The 24201-nt window shown below is 46.5% G+C and overlaps 1 protein-coding gene across 1 annotated transcript; it reads right to left on the bottom strand.

Annotated features, from left to right (window-relative positions):
- Positions 1–940: 940 nt before the first annotated feature.
- On the bottom strand, positions 941–2819 carry LOC123995565 (foot protein 1 variant 1-like). Its single transcript, XM_046299197.1, has 2 exons — positions 2216–2819; positions 941–2145 (listed from the first exon to the last, which is right to left on the bottom strand). Exons 1-2 carry the CDS (start codon positions 2817–2819, stop codon positions 941–943), a joined length of 1809 nt encoding a protein of 602 aa, XP_046155153.1.
- Between the last annotated feature and the right edge of the window lie 21382 nt (positions 2820–24201).

Genomic DNA, 24201 nt, shown 5'->3' with positions numbered 1-24201 from the left:
GGGGTATTGAGGATAGGAGGAACGGGGGTATTGAGGATAGGAGGAACGGGGGTATTGAGGATAGGAGGAATGGGGGTATTGAGGATAGGAGGAACGGGGGTATTGAGGATAGGAGGAACGGGGGTATTGAGGATAGGAGGACTGGGGGTATTGAGGGTAGGAGGAAGGGGGATAGTGAGGTTAGGAGGAAGGGGGATAGTGAGGGTTGGAGGAAGAGGGATAGTGAGGGTAGGAGGAAGGGGGATAGTGAGGGTAGGAGGAAGGGGGATAGTGAGGGTAGGAGGAACGGGGATAGTGAGGGTAGGAGGAAGGGGGATGTTCTCTGTTTAGTGAGTCCTCCAGATCAGAGGCAGTAGGGATGACCAGGGATGTTCTCTGTTTAGTGAGTCCTCCAGATCAGAGGCAGTAGGGATGACCAGGGATGTTCTCTGTTTAGTGAGTCCAACAGATCAGAGGCAGTAGGGATGACCAGGGATGTTCTCTGTTTAGTGAGTCCAACAGATCAGAGGCAGTAGGGATGACCAGGGATGTTCTCTGTTTATTGAGTCCACCAGATCAGAGGCGTAAGTGATGAGCAGGGATGTTCTCTGTTTATTGAGTCCACCAGATCAGAGGCGTAAGTGATGAGCAGGGATGTTCTCTGTTTATTGAGTCCACCAGATCAGAGGCGTAAGTGATGAGCAGGGATGTTCTCTGTTTATTGAGTCCACCAGATCAGAGGCGTAAGTGATGAGCAGGGATGTTCTGTTGATACACGTGTGAATTGGATAATTTTCCTGTCAAAAGGTAACGAGTACTTTTGGGCGTCAGAAAAAAATGTACGGAGTAAAAAATACATTATTTTCTTTAGGAATGTAGTGAAGTAAAAGTAAAAGTTGGCAAAAATATAAATAGTAAAATAAAATACAGACACCCCACCAAAAAATACTTAGGTGGTACTTTAAAGTATTTTTACATAAGTATTTGCCACCACTGCTGCTCCTCCTCTGGCTTCCTCTTTCCTCCACACCAGGGGTGGGGAACCTTTTTGCCACCACTGCTGCTCCTCCTCGGGCTTCCTCTTTCCTCCACACCAGGGGTGGGGAACCTTTTTGCCACCACTGCTGCTCCTCCTCGGGCTTCCTCTTTCCTCCACACCAGGGGTGGGGAACCTTTTTGCCACCACTGCTGCTCCTCCCCGGGCTTCCTCTTTCCTCCACACCAGGGGTGGGGAACCTTTTTGCCACCACTGCTGCTCCTCCTCGGGCTTCCTCTTTCCTCCACACCAGGGGTGGGGAACCTTTTGCCACCACTGCTGCTCCTCCTCGGGCTTCCTCTTTCCTCCACACCAGGGGTGGGGAACCTTTTGCCACCACTGCTGCTCCTCCTCGGCTTCCTCTTTCCTCCACACCAGGGGTGGGGAACCTTTTTGCCACCACTGCTGCTCCTCCTCGAGCTTCCTCTTTCCTCCACACCAGGGGTGGGGAACCTTTTTGCCACCACTGCTGCTCCTCCTCGGGCTTCCTATTTCCTCCACACCAGGGGTGGGGAACCTTTTTGCCACCACTGCTGCTCCTCCTCGGGCTTCCTCTTTCCTCCACACCAGGGGTGGGGAACCTTTTTGCCACCACTGCTGCTCCTCCTCGGGCTTCCTCTTTCCTCCACACCAGGGGTGGGGAACCTTTTTGCCACCACTGCTGCTCCTCCTCGAGCTTCCTCTTTCCTCCACACCAGGGGTGGGGAACCTTTTTGCCACCACTGCTGCTCCTCCTCGGGCTTCCTCTTTCCTCCACACCAGGGGTGGGGAACCTTTTGCCACCACTGCTGCTCCTCCTCGGGCTTCCTCTTTCCTCCACACCAGGGGTGGGGAACCTTTTGCCACCACTGCTGCTCCTCCTCGGGCTTCCTCTTTCCTCCACACCAGGGGTGGGGAACCTTTTGCCACCACTGCTGCTCCTCCTCGGGCTTCCTCTTTCCTCCACACCAGGGGTGGGGAACCTTTTGCCACCACTGCTGCTCCTCCTCGGGCTTCCTCTTTCCTCCACACCAGGGGTGGGGAACCTTTTTGCCACCACTGCTGCTCCTCCTCGGGCTTCCTCTTTCCTCCACACCAGGGGTGGGGAACCTTTTGCCACCACTGCTGCTCCTCCTCGGGCTTCCTCTTTCCTCCACACCAGGGTGGGGAACCTTTTGCCACCACTGCTGCTCCTCCTCGAGCTTCCTCTTTCCTCCACACCAGGGGTGGGGAACCTTTTGCCACCACTGCTGCTCCTCCTCGGGCTTCCTATTTCCTCCACACCAGGGGTGGGGAACCTTTTGCCACCACTGCTGCTCCTCCTCGGGCTTCCTCTTTCCTCCACACCAGGGGTGGGAACCTTTTGCCACCACTGCTGCTCCTCCTCGGGCTTCCTCTTTCCTCCACACCAGGGGTGGGGAACCTTTGCCACCACTGCTGCTCCTCCTCGAGCTTCCTCTTTCCTCCACACCAGGGGTGGGGAACCTTTTGCCACCACTGCTGCTCCTCCTCGGGCTTCCTCTTTCCTCCACACCAGGGGTGGGGAACCTTTTTGCCACCACTGCTGCTCCTCCTCGGGCTTCCTCTTTCCTCCACACCAGGGGTGGGGAACCTTTTTGCCACCACTGCTGCTCCTCCTCGGGCTTCCTCTTTCCTCCACACCAGGGGTGGGGAACCTTTTTGCCACCACTGCTGCTCCTCCTCGGGCTTCCTCTTTCCTCCACACCAGGGGTGGGGAACCTTTTTGCCACCACTGCTGCTCCTCCTCGGGCTTCCTCTTTCCTCCACACCAGGGGTGGGGAACCTTTTTGCCATCAAGGACCATTTGAATATTTATAAATTAATTTGTGGGCCATATTATTAAAATGAGCCATTTTCTGCTTTATTTATGTTTTAATGTGACTTTAATCACTGACACTGGTTCTATAGTTTAAATATGACTTTTATGATGTTTCTTGTGTCCTTGAGAATTTATAAAAGTGCTTGTCCTACTTAAATACATTTACATTTTACATTTAAGTCATTTAGCAGACGCTCTTATCCAGAGCGATATTATGTATAATGTAAATAATGTTGTTGTTGTTATGATTACTTGTTCAAACTCACCTCTAATGCTCATGGCTGAAACTGCTGATCTTTGACGAGGCGTTTGATGTCAGCCAGCAGGGAAGATGACGTTACTTGCAGCTGGTTTTCCAGGTTTGTGTCAGTCAGTCTTGAGCAGAATCAAGTCTTTGCAAGGGTCCGTTTGGAAAAGAACTGCTCACAGCATTATGCCGTCCCGAACTCAGATGCAAATTTAAACCGCTCACAAAATGCCTTCGCTAGTTGGACTTACCATGGCTTTAATTTTGCTTCAAACTATTTCACGTTTGACAGCAGATCGCTGAGAAGCTGGTTCGGCCCATGGAGCTTGACGTTTAAATCAGACAGACACTTGGTAATGTCCACCATGAAGGCCAAATCACACATCCACTTGTCATCACTCAGTTCCACGACAGGTTTCTCTTTCATCTCCGTGAATAGTTTTACGTCATTCTTCAGTTCGTAAAAACCACGCAACCATGTTTCCACAGCTCAACCATCGCAGCTCACAGTGGTTAACCAGATCACCTTACTCCGATTCAAGATCACTCAATAGCTCCTTAAACTGTCGGTTGTTCAGCCCTTTGCTTTTGATCAAATGGATGGTCGACGCTACAGTTGCCATGACGTCGTTCTGCTTTTGATCAAATGGATGGTCGAGGCTACAGTTGCCATGACGTTGTTCTGCTTCAGGGACTGTGCACACAGACTTTCTTGATGTATGATGCAGTTGCATACAATTAAATCACTTGAATCAAGACTGAGACAACTCATTTATTTTTTCACTAATGCGGTTAACCCCTTTTTTCGAGCCAACCATGTCTGGAACTCCATCTGTAGTAAGGCCACTTAATCTTTCAAACCTTAGTCGCATCAAATTTGCTCATAGACGAGATAAGTCTCTAAAACAAGTCGTCACCTCCAAAGACAGCAATTCCTCCTTTGTGTCAAACTGCAAATTGGGATATTTGTTATGTCAGCCGCTTCATCAACATGCCAAAGAAAAAAAATGGAAATTTGTTGCGGAGTCCTTCAATGTTTTTTCGATTTCTTGTGCCATGTCAGTTATTCGCTCCGTGACGATTCTTCCAGACAAACTGACACTTTGGAACAATTTAACTTTGTCTGGTGCAACTCTGCAGTGGCAAGGAGACACTTTTACAAATCCTCCATCCGATTGGGCCTTCAGTTTGCATAACATAACATTTTCTCCATCCAAACGAGGTTTCCTAAAGGTGGCTTGTTGGGCACCCAAACCCTGCTGAAGAGCAATGACTTTATCCACACCAAGTTGTCCTCGCAACTCATTCAGTTTAGCTGTAATGAAGTTCCAAATGTGCCTTTTTCATTACTGCAAGTTCATCCCCACAAACTGGACATACAGGTTTGACTTTCACTTCCACAAAAAAATATGAATTTGTCCATTTGTCTTGGGAAACGCCAGACTCCAAATCTACTTTTCTTTTCTTTACTGTAGCCATTTTTCTGATGTACAGTTGCTCAATGATGACGAGCTGTCTGGTAGTGTCAAGGCTTTGGAGGAGGTGGGTGTGGGGAATTTTTAAACTTTATTTTTGTGGAAAAACGACGTCCAGGGCTTTTTTTATATAAAAAAAATGTATTTGTGAATTGGCTCGGGGGCCTGATCAAACGATCTCGTATGCCGTATACGGTCCGGGGGGCCGGACGTCCCCCACCCCTGTTCTACTCCCTGCAGGGGCTTCATTTCACTTTTATATTTCATTGTCCCTTCAATTGATGCTGCATCGAGAAATGAAGGTTTACGTGAGGACAACAGGCCCTCCGGTAGGTTTCACGTGAGGACAACAGGCCCTCCGGTAGGTTTCACGTGAGGACAACAGGCCCTCCGGTAGGTTTCACGTGAGGACAACAGGCCCTCTGTAGGTTTCACGTGAGGACAACAGGCCCTCCGGTAGGTTTCACGTGAGGACAACAGGCCCTCCGGTAGGTTTCACGTGAGGACAACAGGCCCTCCGGTAGGTTTCACGTGAGGACAACAGGCCCTCCGTAGAAGACACCTCCACCTCCATTGTGACCTATTTTTCCCTTCCCTAAGAAGCTAATGATCATAACCAGATCATATCCCCCATCGCCTTTGATTTCCCAACCCTGATCCCTCTCTCCTCTTTTCCCTGAGAGTGGGTCTCCAGGGTCGCTGTTGTCACCACCCCTGTGTCACAAAGAGACGTGTGCTTACCTCTCTTCCCCCACCCATCCTTCTATCTTCTTCCTGCCATGGCCCCATTCCTCTTTCTTACCTCTCTCCCTCATCCATCCTTCTTTCTTCTCCTCTTCTCTTCCCTCAGATCACTCTGGGTATTCATTCCTTGGAGGAATAGTCTCTGCTCCTTACTGTCCTTTGGTTTCTGAGATACTCAAAGGTGTGTCAGCCAGCCTCCACCTCTCCATCTCTGTTCATCCTTTCCCCCCTGCCTGCTAGTGTGTCTACAGGGGGGACTGCCGTAGTGGCAGTAGCATTCACAGCATCCTTAGCAGCAAGGCACACAACAACAGAGACACACCTCTTACGGAGCATCAAGAGGGCGTTGACAGAATAAGGGCGTCGGTGAGATGATGATCTGAGACATGCACACACACACGCACACACGCACGCACACACACACACACAATCATGCACATACGCACACTCATGCACGCACGCATATACACACATACGCCACACGACCCTCCCCCATCCCCACCCCACACACACGTCTGACTGAGGTAGCAGTGACTTCTAATCTCATCCTCCTGAGAGGTATGGCTCCTCCCCTCTTCTAATCTCATCCTCTTGAGAGGTATTGCTCCTCCCCTCTTCTAATCTCATCCTCCTGAGAGGTATGGCTCCTCCCCTCTTCTAATCTCATCCTCCTGAGATGTATGGCTCCTCCCCTCTTCTAATCTCGTCCTCTTGAGAGGTATGGCTCCTCCCCTCTTCTAATCTAGTCCTCTTGAGAGGTATGGCTCCTCCCCTCTTCTAATCTCATCCTCTTGAGAGGTATGGCTCCTCCCCTCTTCTAATCTCATCCTCTTGACAGGTATGGCTCCTCCCCTCTTCTAATCTAGTGCTCCTGAGAGGCATGGCTCCTCACCTTTTCCATTTCCCTGACGACGCCTCGACAACGCCTCCACAACCCCACAACAGCGCCTCGCCACCCGTTTCCTCCCAGCAATTTACATTTCAAAACCTCTGACGGTCCATCAAAGACGGTAAATAACGAGGCCCCATCTTCCACCAGCCAAGACTCAAGTGGTGCAGAGAGACACCAGTTGTGATGTACTACTTTAGATCAGGGCCCATAGGGCTGAGATCAAACGTAGCGCACTGTGTAGGTAATAGGGTGCCATTTGGTACTCAGATACTGATACTGAGATGCAGATTGTGCAGCACAGGTTCATTGATTAAGGGGTGTGTGGCGCAGTGTTAATTTATTTAGATTTAGCCTTTGTCAATTTGACTAAAATATCAGACTAACAATCTCCTTCACAGGGGTCCAGACTAACAATCTCCTTCACAGGGGCACAGTCTAACATTCTCCTTCACAGGGGTACAGACTAACATTCTCCTTCACAGGGGTCTGGGCTAACATTCTCCTTCACAGGGTCCAGACTAACATTCTCCTTCACAGGGGTCCAGACTAACATCCTCCTTCACAGGGGCACAGACTAACATCCTCCTTCACAGGGGTCTGGGCTAACATTCTCCTTCACAGGGGTCCAGACTAACATTCTCCTTCACAGGGGTCCAGACTAACATTCTCCTTCACAGGGGTCCAGACTAACATTTTCCTTCACAGAGGTCCAGACTAACATTCTCCTTCACAGGGGCACAGACTAACATTCTCCTTCACAGGGGTCTGGGCTAACATTCTCCTTCACAGGGGTCCAGACTAACATTCTCCTTCACATGGGTCCAGACTAACATCCTCCTTCACAGGGGCACAGACTAACATCCTCCTTCACATGGGTCCAGACTAACATTCTCCTTCACAGGGGTCCAGACTAACATTTTCCTTCACAGAGGTCCAGACTAACATACTCCTTGACAGCGGTCCAGACTAACATTCTCCTTCACAGAGACCCAGACTAACACTCTACCCAGTGCCAACAACTTTTTCAGTTGATAGTGGTACTGGTGGTGGTAGTGTTAGTAGTACCCTTATCCGGTGTACTTGGACATATATATATATATATATATAATCTATAATCTATATTCTCCATCCGGCACAACCAGAAGAGGACTGGCCACCCCTCATAGCCTGGTTCGTCTAACATTCTCCTTCACAGAGACCCAGACTAACACTCTACCCAGTGCCAACAACTTTTTCAGTTGATAGTGGTACTGGTGGTGGAAGTGTTAGGAGTACCCTTATCCGGTGTACTTGGACATATATATATATATATATATATATATATATATATATATAATCTATAATCTATATTCTCCATCCGGCACAACCAGAAGAGGACTGGCCACCCCTCATAGCCTGGTTCGTCTCTAGGTTTCTTCCTAGGTTTTGGCCTTTCTAGGGAGTTTTTCCTAGCCACCGTGCTTCTACACCTGCACTGCTTGCTGTTTGGGGTTTTAGGCTGGGTTTCTGTACAGCACTTTGATATATCAGCTGATGTAAGTAGGGCTTTATAAATACATTTTACTTGATTTTAGTGGTAGTGGTTGTGGTAGTAGTAGTGGTAGTGGTAGTGGTAGTTGTAGTTGTAGTAGTAGTGGTAGTAATGGTAGTAGTAGTGGTAGTGGTGGTGGTAGTAGTGGTACTGGTGGTAGTCCTGGTAGTGTAATAGTGGTAATAGTGATAGTGGTGGTAGTAGTGGTAGTGGTGGTGGTAGTGGTAGTGGTGGTGGTGGTAGTAGTGGTAGTAGTGGTAGTAGTAGTGGTGGTAGTAGTGGTAGTAGTAGTGGTGGTGGTGGTAGTGGTTGTGGTAGTGGTGATAGTGGTAGTCGTAGTTGTAATAGTAGTGGTAGTAGTGGTGGTGGTAGTAGTGGTAGTAGTGGTAGTGGTAGTAGAGGTAATGGTGGTAGTAGTGGTAGTAGTGGTAGTAGTGGTAGTAGTAGTGGTAGTAGTGGTAGTAGTAGTGGTGGTGGTGGTAGTGGTTGTGGTAGTGGTGATAGTGGTAGTCGTAGTTGTAATAGTAGTGGTAGTAGTGGTGGTGGTAGTGGTGATAGTGGTAGTCGTAGTTGTAGTTGTCGTAAATCAAATTTCAAATCAAATCAAATGTATTTATATAGCCCTTCGTACATCAGCTGATATCTCAAAGTGCTGTACAGAAACCCAGCCTAAAATCCCAAACAGCAAGCAATGCAGGTGTAGAAGCACATGTAGTAGTGGTAGTAGTAGTAATGGTAGTAGTAGTGGTAGTGGTGGTAGTCCTGGTAGTGTAATAGTGGTAATAGTGATAGTGGTGGTAGTAGTGGTAGTGGTGGTAGTGGTAGTAGTAGTAATGGTAGTAGTAGTGGTAGTGGTGGTAGTCCTGGTAGTGTAATAGTGGTAATAGTGATAGTGGTGGTAGTAGTGGTAGTGGTAGTAGTGGTAGTAGTAGTAATGGTAGTAGTAGTGGTAGTGGTGGTAGTCCTGGTAGTGTAATAGTGGTAATAGTGATAGTGGTGGTAGTAGTGGTAGTGGTGGTAGTGGTAGTAGTAGTGGTAGTGGTAGTGGTAGTGGTAGTTGTAGTAGTAGTGGTAGTAGTAGTAATGGTAGTAGTAGTGGTAGTGGTGGTGGTAGTAGTGGTAGTGGTGGTAGTCCTGGTAGTGTAATAGTGGTAATAGTGATAGTGGTGGTAGTAGTGGTAGTGGTGGTAGTAGTGGTAGTGGTGGTAGTGGTAGTAGTGGTAGTGGTAGTAGTGGTAGTGGTAGTAGTGGTAGTGGTGGTGGTAGTGGTAGTAGTAGTGGTAGTAGTGGTAGTGGTGGTAGTGGTAGTAGTGGTAGTGGTAGTGGTGGTAGTAGTGGTAGTAGTGGTAGTGGTAGTGGTAGTGGTAGTAGTGGTAGTGGTAGTGGTAGTAGTGGTAGTGGTAGTGGTAGTGGTAGTGGTAGTAGTGGTAGTGGTAGTGGTAGTGGTAGTGGTAGTGGTAGTGGTAGTAGTGGTAGTGGTAGTGGTAGTGGTAGTAGTGGTAGTGATAGTAGTGGTAGTGGTGTTAGTGGTGATAGTGGTGGTAGTAGTGGTAGTGGTGGTAGTAGTGGTAGTGGTAGTAGTGGTAGTGATAGTAGTGGTAGTAGTGGTAGTGATAGTAGTGGTAGTGGTGGTGGTAGTAGTGGTAGTGGTGGTAGTCCTGGTAGTGTAATAGTGGTAATAGTGATAGTGGTGGTAGTAGTGGTAGTGGTGGTAGTAGTGGTAGTGATAGTAGTGGTGATAGTGGTAGTGGTGGTAGTGGTAGTGGTAGTACTGGTAGTGGTAGTGGTAGTGGTAGTAGTGGTAGTGATAGTAGTGGTAGTGGTGTTAGTGGTGATAGTGGTAGTAGAGGTAGTAGTAGTGGTGGTAGTAGTGGTAGTAGTGGTAGTAGTAGTGGTGGTGGTGGTAGTGGTTGTGGTAGTGGTGATAGTGGTAGTCGTAGTCATAGTTGTAATAGTAGTGGTAGTAGTGGTGGTGGTAGTGGTGATAGTGGTAGTCGTAGTTGTAATAGTAGTGGTAGTAGTGGTGGTGGTAGTGGTGGTAGTAGTGGTGGTGGTAGTGGTAGTAGTGGTAGTAGTGGTAGTAGTGGTAGTAGTAGTGGTGGTGGTGGTAGTGGTTGTGGTAGTGGTAGTAGAGGTAGTGGTGGTAGTGGTAGTAGTGGTAGTAGTAGTGGTAGTAGTGGTAGTGGTGATAGTGGTAGTCGTAGTTGTAATAGTAGTGGTAGTAGTGGTGTTGGTAGTGGTGATAGTGGTAGTCGTAGTTGTAATAGTAGTGGTAGTAGTGGTGGTGGTAGTGGTGATAGTGGTAGTCGTAGTTGTAATAGTAGTGGTAGTAGTGGTGGTGGTAGTGGTGATAGTGGTAGTCGTAGTTGTAGTTGTAGTAAATCAAATTTCAAATCAAATCAAATTTATTTATATAGCCCTTCGTACATCAGCTGATATCTCAAAGTGCTGTACAGAAACCCAGCCTAAAACCCCAAACAGCAAGCAATGCAGGTGTAGAAGCACGTGTAGTAGTGGTAGTAGTAGTAATGGTAGTAGTAGTGGTAGTGGTGGTAGTCCTGGTAGTGTAATAGTGGTAATAGTGATAGTGGTGGTAGTAGTGGTAGTGGTAGTAGTGGTAGTGGTGGTAGTCCTGGTAGTGGTAGTGGTAGTGGTAGTGGTAGTGGTGGTAGTAGTAGTAGTGGTAGTAGTAGTGGTGGTAGTAGTGGTAGTAGTGGTAGTAGTAGTGGTGGTGGTGGTAGTGGTGGTGGTAGTGGTGATAGTGGTAGTCGTAGTTGTAATAGTAGTGGTAGTAGTGGTGGTGGTAGTGGTGATAGTGGTAGTCGTAGTTGTAATAGTGGTGGTAGTAGTGGTGGTGGTAGTGGTAGTGGTAGTGGTGGTGGTAGTGGTGATAGTGGTAGTCGTAGTTGTAATAGTGGTGGTGGTAGTGGTGGTGGTAGTGGTGATAGTGGTAGTCGTAGTTGTAATAGTGGTGGTAGTAGTGGTGGTGGTAGTGGTAGTGGTAGTGGTGGTAGTGGTAGTAGTGGTAGTGGTAGTAGTAGTAGTAGTGGTAGTGGTGGTAGTGGTAGTAGTGGTAGTAGTAGTGGTGGTAGTAGTGGTAGTAGTGGTAGTAGTAGTGGTGGTGGTGGTAGTGGTGGTGGTAGTGGTGATAGTGGTAGTCGTAGTTGTAATAGTAGTGGTAGTAGTGGTGGTGGTGGTGGTGATAGTGGTAGTCATAGTTGTAATAGTAGTGGTAGTAGTGGTGGTGGTAGTGGTGATAGTGGTAGTCATAGTTGTAATAGTAGTGGTAGTAGTGCTGGTGGTAGTGGTGATAGTGGTAGTCATAGTTGTAATAGTAGTGGTAGTAGTGCTGGTGGTAGTGGTGATAGTGGTAGTCGTAGTTGTAATAGTAGTGGTAGTAGTGGTTGTGGTAGTGGTGATAGTGGTAGTCGTAGTTGTAATAGTAGTGGTAGTAGTGGTGTTGGTAGTGGTGATAGTGGTAGTCGTAGTTGTAATAGTAGTGGTAGTAGTGGTGGTGGTAGTGGTGATAGTGGTAGTCGTAGTTGTAATAGTAGTGGTAGTAGTGGTAGTAGTAGTGGTGGTGGTGGTAGTGGTTGTGGTAGTGGTGATAGTGGTAGTCGTAGTTGTAATAGTAGTGGTAGTAGTGGTGGTGGTAGTGGTGATAGTGGTAGTCGTAGTTGTAATAGTAGTGGTAGTAGTGGTGTTGGTAGTGGTGATAGTGGTAGTCGTAGTTGTAATAGTAGTGGTAGTAGTGGTGGTGGTAGTGGTGATCGTGGTAGTCGTAGTTGTAATAGTAGTGGTAGTAGTGGTGTTGGTAGTGGTGATAGTGGTAGTCGTAGTTGTAATAGTAGTGGTAGTAGTGGTTGTGGTAGTGGTGATAGTGGTAGTCATAGTTGTAATAGTAGTGGTAGTAGTGGTGGTGGTAGTGGTGGTAGTGATAGTAGTGGTAGTAGTAGTGGTGGTGGTAGTAGTGGTAGTAGTGGTAGTGGTGATAGTGGTAGTCGTAGTTGTAATAGTAGTGGTAGTAGTGGTGGTGGTAGTGGTGATAGTGGTAGTCGTAGTTGTAATAGTAGTGGTAGTAGTGGTGGTGGTAGTGGTGATAGTGGTAGTCGTAGTTGTAATAGTAGTGGTAGTAGTGGTGGTGGTAGTGGTGATAGTGGTAGTCGTAGTTGTAATAGTAGTGGTAGTAGTGGTGGTGGTAGTGGTGATAGTGGTAGTCGTAGTTGTAATAGTAGTGGTAGTAGTGGTGGTGGTAGTGGTGATAGTGGTAGTCGTAGTCGTAATGGTATTGGTGAGTCCTCCACATTGTTGTTCAGATAATTTATTTTTCAATGTATACTAAGTATTATCTGTGAGCACTCAGAACCATATTTATAGGCTGACTGTTGGCTTAAATCCTAAATTGACATGCCTTTGATAAACTTGATGAATATAATTTGTGTCTCAATGCAGACGCTTGGCATTGTACTGTCCTTTCTACTCCTTCTTTTTGATGCCAGGACTCTGTGTTCCCATATTCACACAATGCCCCCGATCTCTCCTCTCTCGTCTCAGCTCAGAGCTCAATATCTGCATCCTGCTATCCTTTCCTGCCTCTGCTGAGTACTGTAGTCAGACACACAAAGGAGAAATAATCTTCCTAAGCTTCTCTTCCCTGGCGTTGCGTCCGTATGAGCGGGCTAAATCTCCCGAGGTAGATGCATTAGAATACAATAAATACGCTACTTAATTTTGTATGGAATGTAAAAGGTAAGGTCTGTGGAATACACCAGAATACCAGACTCTTAGTATATCACCGGAGTTGTTTGGGAAGTGAGATACAACAATAGAACACTACTGCTTTGGAGACATGGAAAAATATCACTGCTGCTTCTGACTTGATATTTGATGTACCATGAAAACATAGCATCGCCATTCCCCAGCCAGCAGTTACCAGCCAGCAGCTCCCAGCCAGCAGCATCCAGCCAGCAGCATCCAGCCAGCAGCTCCCAGACAGCAGCATCCAGCCAGCAGCATCCAGCTAGCAGCATCCAGCCAGCAGCTCCCAGACAGCAGCATCCAGCCAGCAGCATCCAGCCAGCAGCTCCCAGACAGCAGCATCCAGCCAGCAGCTCCCAGCCAGCAGCATCCAGCCAGCAACATCCAGTTAGCAGCATCCAGCTAGCAGCATCCAGTTAGCAGCATCCAGCCAGCAGCTCCCAGCCAGCAGCATCCAGCCAGCAGCATCCAGTTAGCATTTCCCAGCTAGCAGCATCCAGCCAGCAGCATCCAGCTAGCAGCATCCAGCCAGCATCTCCCAGACAGCAGCATCCAGCCAGCAGCATCAGGCCAGCAGCTCCCAGTCAATAGTTCCCAGCCAACAGCATCCATCCAGCATCTCCCAGCCAGCAGATCAAAGCCAGCAGCATCTAGCCAGCTTCTTCCAGCCAGCAGCATCTATCCAACAGCATCCATCCAGCATCTCCCAGCCAGCAGATCAAAGCCAGCACCATCTAGCCAGCTTCTCCCAGCCAGCAGCATCTATCCAGCAGCATCCAGCCAGCAGCTCCTAGCCAGAAGCATCTAGTCAGCAGCTCCCAGCCAGCAGCTCAAAGCCAGCAGCATCTAGCCAGCAGCATCTAGCCAGCTGCTCTGAGCAGGCAGCATTTAGCCAGCAGCATCCAGCCAGAAGCTCCTAGTCAGCAGCATCCAGCCAGCAGCTCCTAGCCAGCAGCATCCAGCCAGAAGCTCCTAGTCAGCAGCATCCAGCCAGCAGCTCCTAGCCAGCAGCATCCAGCCAGCAGCATCCAGCCATCACCATCATTTCCTCGACATTCACTACATCTGCTGTACTAAGTGACAGTAAGTTAGGTGACATTGGCACAAAGCTTCTCAATGCAACCCCGGTGGACCAGTGTTCTCTAAGAGGGGCTCAGAGCGACCCACCCACACACACACCCACCCACCCACACACCCACCCACCCACCCACCCACCCACCCACCCACCCACACACACACACACACACACACACACACACACACACACACACACACACACACACACACACACACACACACACACACACACACACACACACACACACACACACACCAAGGGACCAGAGCCACTGCCTTCTCACATCTGGAGCATCGCCAAGGATCCTTTCTCTCCTCACATGATTAATTACGGTTTGATCACTTAAATCTAAATCTGATTCATTTTGGCCACACATTTTGACTATTAGCTATGTAGTGCTCTACGTTTGACCAGGGCCATTAGGGCTCCCATCGGGCTTCCATAGAGCTCCCATCGGGCTTCCATAGAGCTCCCATCGGGCCTCCATAGAGCTCCCATCGGGCTTCCATAGAGCTCCCATCGGGCTACCATAGAGCTCCCATACAGCTCCCATAGGCAGTGGCGGTTATGGGGGGGGCAGTGCCCCTGTGACAACAATTTTGGACCCCTTGTGGCCTACCTAAATGTAGAGTATGAAATACTTACATAACTAATTTTTCTTATCGTTCTTTTTTACATCCATTATTAGACAGTGGCAACGATGATGATTATGAACAAGGTCTTTTGCCTGCAATGCAGTGAAGAAAACGATGACAACAATAACGTCTAATGTAACTGGCCCCTCTAACAGTACAACTGGCCCCAGCTTGGCCCCTCTAACAGTACAACTGGCCCCAGCTTGCCCCTCTAACAGTACAACTGGCCCCAGCTTGGCCCCTCTAACAGTACAACTGGCCCCAGCTTGGCCCCTCTAACAGTACAACTGGCCCCAGCTTGGCCCCTCTAACAGTACAACTGGCCCCAGCTTGGCCCCTCTAACAGTACAACTGGCCCCAGCTTGGCCCCTCTAACAGTACAACTGGCCCCAGCTTGGCCCCTCTAACAGTACAACTGGCCCCAGCTTGGCCCCTCTAACAGTACAACTGGCCCCAGCTTGGCCCCTCTAACAGTACAACTGGCCCCAGCTTGGCCCCTCTAACAGTACAACTGGCCCCAGCTTGGCCCCTCTAACAGTACAACTGGCCCCAGCTTGGCCCCTCTAACAGTACAACTGGCCCCAGCTTGCCCCCCCCCAGTAGCAATGTGAACGTTTTTCTAACCTAGCTACCATGACAGTAGCAAGCTAACGTAAACTCACGTAACCTTGTACATCGCCGTACAATTGCCCTAATTTTAGCGCCCCAAGATGTAATACATCCAGATCAAGTGATTACCATTGTAAAGCACAATTTCTCCCCTTTCCAAAATAATCAATTACATGACCTAAACGCTGCCCGTTTCTGCATAATTCAAGACAGCAATGAGCCCCGTCAGGTCTTTTAAAAATGGCGGGTGGGGAAGCGAAACTAATGCGTGATAGTGAGGAGAGAAACTGTAAATAAAACACTATAAAGAGTTTATATAATGTGTCATTACATACCTATTTGAAGGTTTGTGTCGAATTTGAATCTGGTTTTTAGGGCGGTGCTAAAGTGATCTTAGAAGTAAACAGCGGCTTTGAGAATGAATATCGCATGCATGAAGACGCAAAAAATGACTAAGTATCTCCCTTTACCCCCGTCACTGTCCATTTCTTGTTTTTAAAGGATGAGAGAAGTGCTACACCTGGTGGAGAGAGATTGTAAGACCAAAATAGTAGCTTCATGCGTGCTGTACGTTACCACATGTAACGGAGGGTCCATTTTTAAACTTTTCTCCAATACGATAGAGCCATTACCATGTCGATCAACGCTTGAATAGAAACCTAGTTCACACCACTGATTTTGAAGTCAACACAGTCGCTACAGTCCCATTAGATTTCTTTGTAACCTCGTTTGAATGTTGCGGTTGCGCACATTTGTACGGAATGGGGTGAGTTTACGTTAACCTAGCTAGATAACTTAGTCGACATAGCTAATGTTAGCTAGCACAACCTATTTAAAACCTTATAGAGCAGATCATCTATCTATATAATACATTGTGACATATAACATCACTAGCTAGTATCTCAAACGATTGTAACTTACCTGGCTTGAAAATATGTTTGTGGTGATGTTGTGGATTCACTTGACACTTGCTAGCTTCTGGCCGAGTTTCCCACAACAGTTTTCTAAAACTAATGCCAGCAAGTAGTTAGTAGAAGAAGAAGAGTGAGTGAAGCTGCTATATCAAGCAGCCCCTCTGCTGGACAAAACAAGCACAAAGCGATTGAGACGTCCAGTAGGCTCTGCTGCCCGTTCTTTCTTGCCACTTAAATATTATTTCACTTTGCAGTCTGTTTTTAATGCACAGTTAAAAACGGGGACATTTCCGGGGACAACTTCAACCAGGGACAGGCCACCAGAAACGGGGACATTCCGGGGACAACTTCAACCAGGGACAGGCCACCAGAAACGGGGACATTCCGGGGACAACTTCAACCAGGGACAGGCCACCAGAAACGGGGACATTCCGGGGACAACTTCAACCAGGGACAGGCCACCAGAAACGGGGACATTCCGGGGACAACTTCAACCAGGGACAGGCCACCAGAAACGGGGACGTCTGGTCACCCTACTGTATGTGGTGTTCAATGCAGGCCTACAGTGAATGAGAATATTACATTATGAAGGGCTTGACATGAATTCATCAGTTTTTTACTTGGTCTGTAAAACTATGGGCCAAGTAGTTGACTGTACATTGCATTGTATGTGTAACGGTTTTCTAGGTGTGGTGAAGGAGAGTCGGACCAAAACGCAGCGTGTAGATTGCGATCCATGTTTAATAAACAACGTAGACACGAAAAAACACAAACACTACAAAACAATAAACTTAACGAAAACTGAAACAGCCTATACTTTGTGTAAACTAACACAGAACAAGGACATCTGGACACTAAGGACAATCACCCACAACACAACCAAAGAATATGGCTGCCTAAATATGGTTCCCAATCAGAGACAACGATAAACGCCTGCCTCTGATTGAGAACCACTCCAGACAGCCATAGACTTTGCTAGATCACCCCACTAGCTACAATCCCAATATATACACACCAAAACCCCAAGACAAAACACACCACAATACAAAAACCCCATGCCACACCCTGGCCTGACCCAATACATGAAGATAAACACAAAATACTTTAGTAGTCTACATTGGGCGTGACAGTATGATGTGTTGTATGATGCAAGAAACCACTTGTTATTGCATAAAAGTAATTATTACCATAGAGGAATGAGACAATGTAGACTACCCCTCTGCCTATTGGCTTATTTACATATTCAAGCCTATCTCGAAATACAACACAGCCTCTTTAATATAGTCATGAGCTTTTTATCTGACTGGCTTTTCAAAGAAATATAGCCTACATGTTTTGTGCTCTTGTAGGAAGCAGTAACTCCCCATTTCTTGTTTACAACAAATAACTACCTATCTAGCAAAGAATAGCAGCAAATGTGTACAAATACAGCTCTTAGCTCTGATTTACCTAATCTGAAAAGCACATTCACTCCCGGGTGATTTATAAGACCGGTCCTGGCCAACTGCAGCCATTACAATTCTACTCTGTTATGCTCTGGCTCTACCTACAGCAAAATCACAGACTCAATCTTGTGAAGTTAGATTTGTTTTGGTTTGCTGCATTGAAAAGGGGCTGATATAATGTTGATTCGATCACAGAAGAAAAGACTTTGATCTTTATAGAAGTTCAATCTCTTGAGTGTTTGCTCGGCTTGGCCTTTCTTCTGCATGGCATTCCTGGAGGAGGTTGCTAAGCTTGCAGCTGAGAAGGAACATTGGTGTGTAGTATAGTATTCTATAGGAAACTACAGTTTACAACATAATTATATAGTAAGTAATGTACTATTTTATCGTAAACTGTAGTCTTTTTCATGTGGGTAAATCCTTGATTTGGTTGATTACAGTACGGTTTAACGGGGGACAGTATATTATGTGAAGGACTGTTGCTCTAAGGTTTATGACAAATATTGTAATTGTCTTGACGATCATCATTGATCTTTGTATAAGCAATCATTGACCTTCCAGTTACAGCAACGTTCAATAAAGTACAATATGTATATGAACAAGCAAAGGCAATACACACAAAAGACATCTTATGAAAAAAGAAGACACCAACAAACCAATTTACAGACACAAGATACATGCAGATCCTCGGGAGTGAACCAACAGCACAGAAAAAGCCCATAGAGAACAAAACCCTAAACACAATACTGTATACAGTACATGTCAAAGAGTTCCGTATGCCAACACAGCATCTTTTCATACACCATTAATTTGCCGGAAAATATTAACTGCTGAATTCCTAATGTGAGCACACCACTGACAGGATCTTCTACAGTGAGCATGACCTTGGATCCACTACAGTAAGCATAGTCTCTCTCTCTCTCTCGCTCAGCCTCTTTTCTTACCAATCTTACAATGGAGTCCATCTTCTATGTCTTACTCAATGTAAATAGTCTGGGTGGCCATTTGATTAGCTGTTCAGCAGACTTATGGCTTGGAGGTAGAAGCCTTTTGGACCTAGACTTGGCGCTCAGTTACTGCTTGCTGTGCAGTACCAGAGAGAACCGTCTATGACTTGGGTGACTAGAATTTTTGAATTGTTTTGGAGCCTTCCTCTGACAGCTTCCTGGATGGCAGGATGCTTGGCCCCAGTGATGTACGGGGCCGTACGCACTACCCTCTGTAGCGCATTACGGTCGGATGCCAAGAAGTTGCCATACCAGGCGGTGATGCAACTGGTCAGGAAGCTCTTGATGGTGCAGATGTAGAACTTTTTGACGATCTGGGGACCCATGCTGAATCATTTCCTGAGGGGGAAAAAGTGTTGTCGTGCACTCTTCGTGGGTGAACAGGGAGTACAGGAGGGGAACAAGCATGCACCTCTGAGGGGCCCCCAAGGATCAGCATGGCAGATGGGTTGTTTCCTACCCTTACCATCTGGGGGGCGGCCCATCAGGAAGTCCAGGGTCCAGTTGCAGAGGGAGGTGTTTAGTCCCGGGTTCCATAGCTTAGTGATGAGATTTGTGGGCACTATGGTGTTAAATGCTGAGCTGTAGTCAATGAACAGCATTCTCACTTAGGTGTTCCTTTTGTCCAGGTGGGAAAGGGCAGTGTGGAGTGCGATTGAGATTGCGTTATCTGTGCATCTGTTGGGGGCGGTATGCGAATTGGAGTGGGTGGAGGGTTTCCGGAATGATGGTGTTGATGTGAGCCATGACCAGCCTTTCAAAAAATGTAATGAAAAACTGAAGTGAGTGTTACGAGGCGGTAGTCATTTAGGCAGGTTACCTTCACTTTCTTGGGCACAGGGACTATGGTGGTCTGCTTGAAACATGTAGGTATTACAGACTCAGTCAGTGAGAGGTTGAAAATGTCAGGGAAGACAATTGCCAGTTGATCTGGGCAATCTCAGAGTAAACGTCCTGGTAATCTGTCTGGCCCCCCGGCCTTGTGAATGTTGACCAGTTTAAAGGTTTTGCTCACATTGGCTATGGAGAGTGTTATCACACAGTCATCTGGAACAGCTGGTGCTCTCATGCATGCTTAAGTGTTGCTTGCCCCGAAGCGAGCATAAAAGGCATCTAGCTCGGTCTGGGCAGTTCACGGCTGGGTTTTCCTTTGTAGTCCGTAGTAGTTTGCAAGCCCAGCAACATCTGACGAGCATCAGAGCCGGTGTAGTAGGATTCAGTCTTAGTCCTGTATTGACACTTTCCCTGTTTAATTGTTCATCTGAGGGCATAGTGGGATATCTTATAAGTGTCCTGATTTGTGTCCCACACCTTGAAAGCGGCAGCTTTAACCATTAGCTCGGTGCGGATGTTGCCTGTAATCCATGGCTTCTGGATGGGATATGTACATTAAATCAAATCAATTGTATTTATATAGGCCTTCTTACATCAGCTAATATCTCAAAGTGCTGTACAGAAACCCAGCCTAAAACCCCAAACAGCGAGCAATGCAGGTGGACTGGGGACAGCAAGGAGTCATCATGCCAGGTAGTCCTGAGGCATGGTCCTTGGGCTCAGGTCCTCCGAGAGAAAGAGAGAATTGGAGAGAGCATGCTTAAATTCACACAGGACACCGGATAAGAAAGGAGAAGTACTCCAGATACAGTATGCAGCTGAGAAACTGACCCTAGCCCCCCGACACATAAACTACTGCAGCACAAATACTGGAGGCTGAAACAGGAGGGCTCAGGAGACACTGTGGCCCCATACGATGATAGAGGAAGGAAAAATATAACCCCACCCACTTTTCCAAAGCACAGCCCCCACACCACTAGAGGGATATCTTCAACCACCCACTTACCATCCTGAGACAAGTCCAAGTATAGCCCACAAAGATCTCCGCCATGGCACAACCCAGGGGGGATGCCAACTAGAGGTCGACCGATTATGATTTATGATTATGATACGACCGATACCGATGCCGATTATTGGAGGACCAAAAAAGATACCGATTAATCGGACTATTTTTTTAATGACAATTACAACAATACTGAATGAAGACTTATTTTAACTTAATATAATAACATAGAATAATAAAATCAATTGAGCCTCAAGTAAATAATGAAACATGTTCAATTTGGTTTAAATAATGCAAAAACAAAGTGTTGGAGAAGAAAGTAAAAGTGCAATATGTGCTGTGTAAGAAAGCTAACGTTTCAGTTCCTTGCTCAGAACATGAGAACATATGAAAGTTGGTGGTTCCTTTTAACATGAGTCTTCAATATTCCCAGGTAAGAAGTTTTAGGTTGTAGTTATTATAGGAATTATAGGACTATTTCCCTCTATGCCATTTGTATTTCAATAACTTTTGACTATTGGGTGTTCTTATAGGCACTTTAGTATTGCCAGTGTAACAGTATAGCTTCCGTCCCTCTCCTTGCTCCTCCCAGGGCTCGAACCAGCAACACAACGACAACAGCCACCATCGAAGCAGCGTTACCCATGCAGAGCAAGGGAACAACTACAAGAAGGGCTCAGAGCGAGTGACGTTTGAAATGCTATTACCGCACGCTAACTAGCTAGCCATTTCATTTTGGTTACACCAGCCTCATCTCGGGAGTTGATAGGCTTGAAGTCATAAACAGCGCAATGCTTGACGCACAACGAAGAGCTACTGGCAAAGCGCAAGAAAGTGCTGTTTGAAGGAATGTTTACGGCCTGCTTCTGCCTACCACCGCTCAGTCAGATACTTAGATACTTGTATGCTTGTATGCTCAGTCAGATTATATGCAACGCAGGACACGCTAGAGAATATCTACTAATATCATCAACGATGTGTAGTTAACTAGTGATTATGATTGATTGTTATTTATAAGATAAATTTAATGCTAGCTAGTAACTTACTGTTACTGTATTCACTCCTTGTGGAGTGCAACGAGAGAGAGGCAGGTCGTTATTGCATTGGACGAGTTAACTGTAAGGTTGCAAGATTGGATCCCCCGAGCTGACAAGGTACAAATATGTTGTTCTGCCCCTGAACAGGAAGTTAACCCACTGTTCCTAGACCAGTTAACCCACTGTTCCTAGACCAGTTAACCCACTGTTCCTAGACCAGTTAACCCACTGTTCCTAGACCAGTTAACCCACTGTTCCTAGACCAGTTAACCCACTGTTCCTAGACCAGTTAACCCACTGTTTCTAGACCAGTTAACCCATTGTTCCTAGACCAGTTAACCCACTGTTCCTAGACCAGTTAACCCACTGTTCCTAGACCAGTTAACCCACTGTTCCTAGACCAGTTAACCCACTGTTCCTAGACCAGTTAACCCACCGTTCCTAGACCAGTTAACCCACTGTTCCTAGACCAGTTAACCCACTGTTCCTAGACCAGTTAACCCACTGTTTCTAGACCAGTTAACCCACTGTTCCTAGGTCATCATTGAAAATAAGAATGTGTTCTTAAGACTTGCCTAGTTAAATAAAGGTTACATTTTATTTTTATCGGCACCCAAAAATACACATTTCCGATTGTTATGAAAACTTGAAATCGGCCCTAATTAATCGGCCATTCCAATTATTCGGTCGACCTCTAGCGCCAACCCAAACAAGATAACGTCAGTGACCCCTCCTAGGGACGGCATGAAAGAGCACCAGTAAGCCAGTGACTCAGCCCCTGTAAAAGGGTTAGAGGCAGAGAATCCCAGTGGAGAGAGGGGAACCGGCCAGACAGAGACAGCAAGGGTGGTTCGTTGCTCCAGAGCCTTTCCGTTCACCTTCACACTCCTGGGCCAGACTACACTCAATCATATGACCCACTGAAGAGATGAGTCTTCAGTAAAGACTTAAAGGTTGAGACCGAGTCTGCGTCTCTCACACTGGTAGGCAGACTGTTCCATAAAAATGGAGCTATATAGGAGAAAGCTCTGCCTCCAGCTGTTTGCTTAGAAATTTTAGGGAGAGTAAGGAGGCCTGCATCTTGTGACCGTAGCGTACGTGTAGGTATGTACGGCAGGACCAAATCAGAGAGATAGGTAGGAGCAAGCCCATGTAATGCTTTGTAGGTTATCAGTTAAACTTTGAAATCAGCCCTTGCCTGAACAGGAAGCCAGTCTAGGGAGGCTAGCACTGGAGTAATATGATCACATTTTTTGGTTCTAGTCAGGATTCTAGCAGCCGTGTTTAGCACTAACAGAAGTTTATTTAGTGCTTTATCCGGGTTGCCGGAAAAGTAGAGCATTGATAGATAGAATTATGGTTTTTGGTGGTAAATAGATTGCTATGAAAAATACAGATGAAAACTCTCTTGGTAGACAGTGTGGTCGATAGCTTATCATAAGGTACTCTACCTCAGGCGAGCAATACCTCAAGACTTCTTTAATATTAGTCATCGCGCACCAGCTGTTATTGACAAATAGACACACACCGCCAGCCCTCGTCTTCCCAAACGTAGCTGTTCTGTCCTGCCGATGCACGGAAAACCCAGCCAGCTGTATATGATCCATGTCGTTGGATAATATATATGTTCTCCACACTCTCCACATCATTCCAATGTATGAGATACAGTACGAGATACAGTACGCTAATGATACAGTATGCTGATGATACTGTACGCAGATGATACAGTACGCTAACATTTGACATTTGTTACACAGGCAGTACGGGTCAAACTGACAAGCCAGAAGAATGGAGAAGGCTACTGGACCATAGGAAAATGGACAATTCTGATAAGTTAAGTCTCATTTGTTGAATTACCTCACTAACTTAGAAGAACTTAGAGGAACGGACCGCCTTCAGGTTGTAGCTGTCGGAATGAAACCTCTCTCACTCTCACTCTCCATCACGATCCCTTTTACTGCTGAACCAAAACCAGATGAATTCACTCTCAAGGACTGCATCCCAAACTGAACCCTATTCCTTACGTAGTTCACTATTGACAAGGGCCTGGTCAAAAAGAAGTCAACTATGTATTTTTCATGTATTTTATTAGGGATCCCCATTAGTTGTTGAAAAAGCAGTGTAACGGTTGTCTGTGGTGGAAGAAGAGGAGGACCAATGAGCAGCGTGGAATGTGTCCATATTGATTTAATTTATTACTATGAACACAAAAAATAAAAAATAATAACGAGAGGAACAACGAAGGAAACGAAACAGTCCTGTTCTGTGAATACACAAAACACAGAACGGAAAATAGTCACCCACAAATCAAGGGTGAAATATGGTTCTCAATCAGGGACAACGATTGACAGCTGCCTCTGATTGAGAACCATACCAGGCCAAACACAAATCCCAAATCATAGAAAAAAGAACATAGACTGCCCAGCCCAACTCACATCCTGACCATACTAAAACAAAGACAAAACAAAGGAACGAAGGTCAGAACGTGACAAGCAGCAGCTCCTCTTCCTGGGATCCACACAGAACATGTATTATGAATGACATAATACAGAACATTAATAGACGAAAAAAGCCCAAGAACTACATAGATTTTAAAATGGCATGTAGGAAATAGAGTGCCATCATGACCACAACCATGGACTTTGCATGTTTTTATTTTACCTTTATTTAACCAGGCAAGTCAGTTAAGAACAAATTATTATTTTTAATGATGGGCTAGGAACAGTGGGTTAACTGCCTGTTCAGGGGCAGAACTACAGATTTGTACCTTGTCAGCTCGGGGGTTTGAACTTGCAACCTTCCGGTTACTAGTCCAACACTCTAACCACTAGGCTACCCTGCCGCCCCGTTTTAAGCTCTATGCAAATATCATTGGATTTTCTAAGGATGTGGGGCAGATTTCCTGCCATGGATTTTCTTTGAAAAATGTACATATGCAGAAAATAAAGTCCCAAATATTTGTATTTAGATTCAGTAAAGAAGGCAAACGAATATTTAGAAATTATGGAAATTATTTGCAGACATATTCAGCTTTCAGAGTGGTGGAACTTGTTTTATAAATCACTACTGACCTACTGCTCTGACTTAGAATACGTGGACAACTACAAATACTTAGGTGTCTGGTTAGACTGTAAACTCTCCTTCCAGACTCACATCAA

The sequence above is a fragment of the Oncorhynchus gorbuscha genome, linkage group LG14 (genome assembly GCF_021184085.1).
Source record: "Oncorhynchus gorbuscha isolate QuinsamMale2020 ecotype Even-year linkage group LG14, OgorEven_v1.0, whole genome shotgun sequence".
In the NCBI taxonomy this organism is placed as follows: Eukaryota; Metazoa; Chordata; class Actinopteri; order Salmoniformes; family Salmonidae; genus Oncorhynchus; species Oncorhynchus gorbuscha.
Note: the sequence above shows the minus strand (reverse complement) of the source record. Positions and strands in the feature narration are given on the sequence as shown.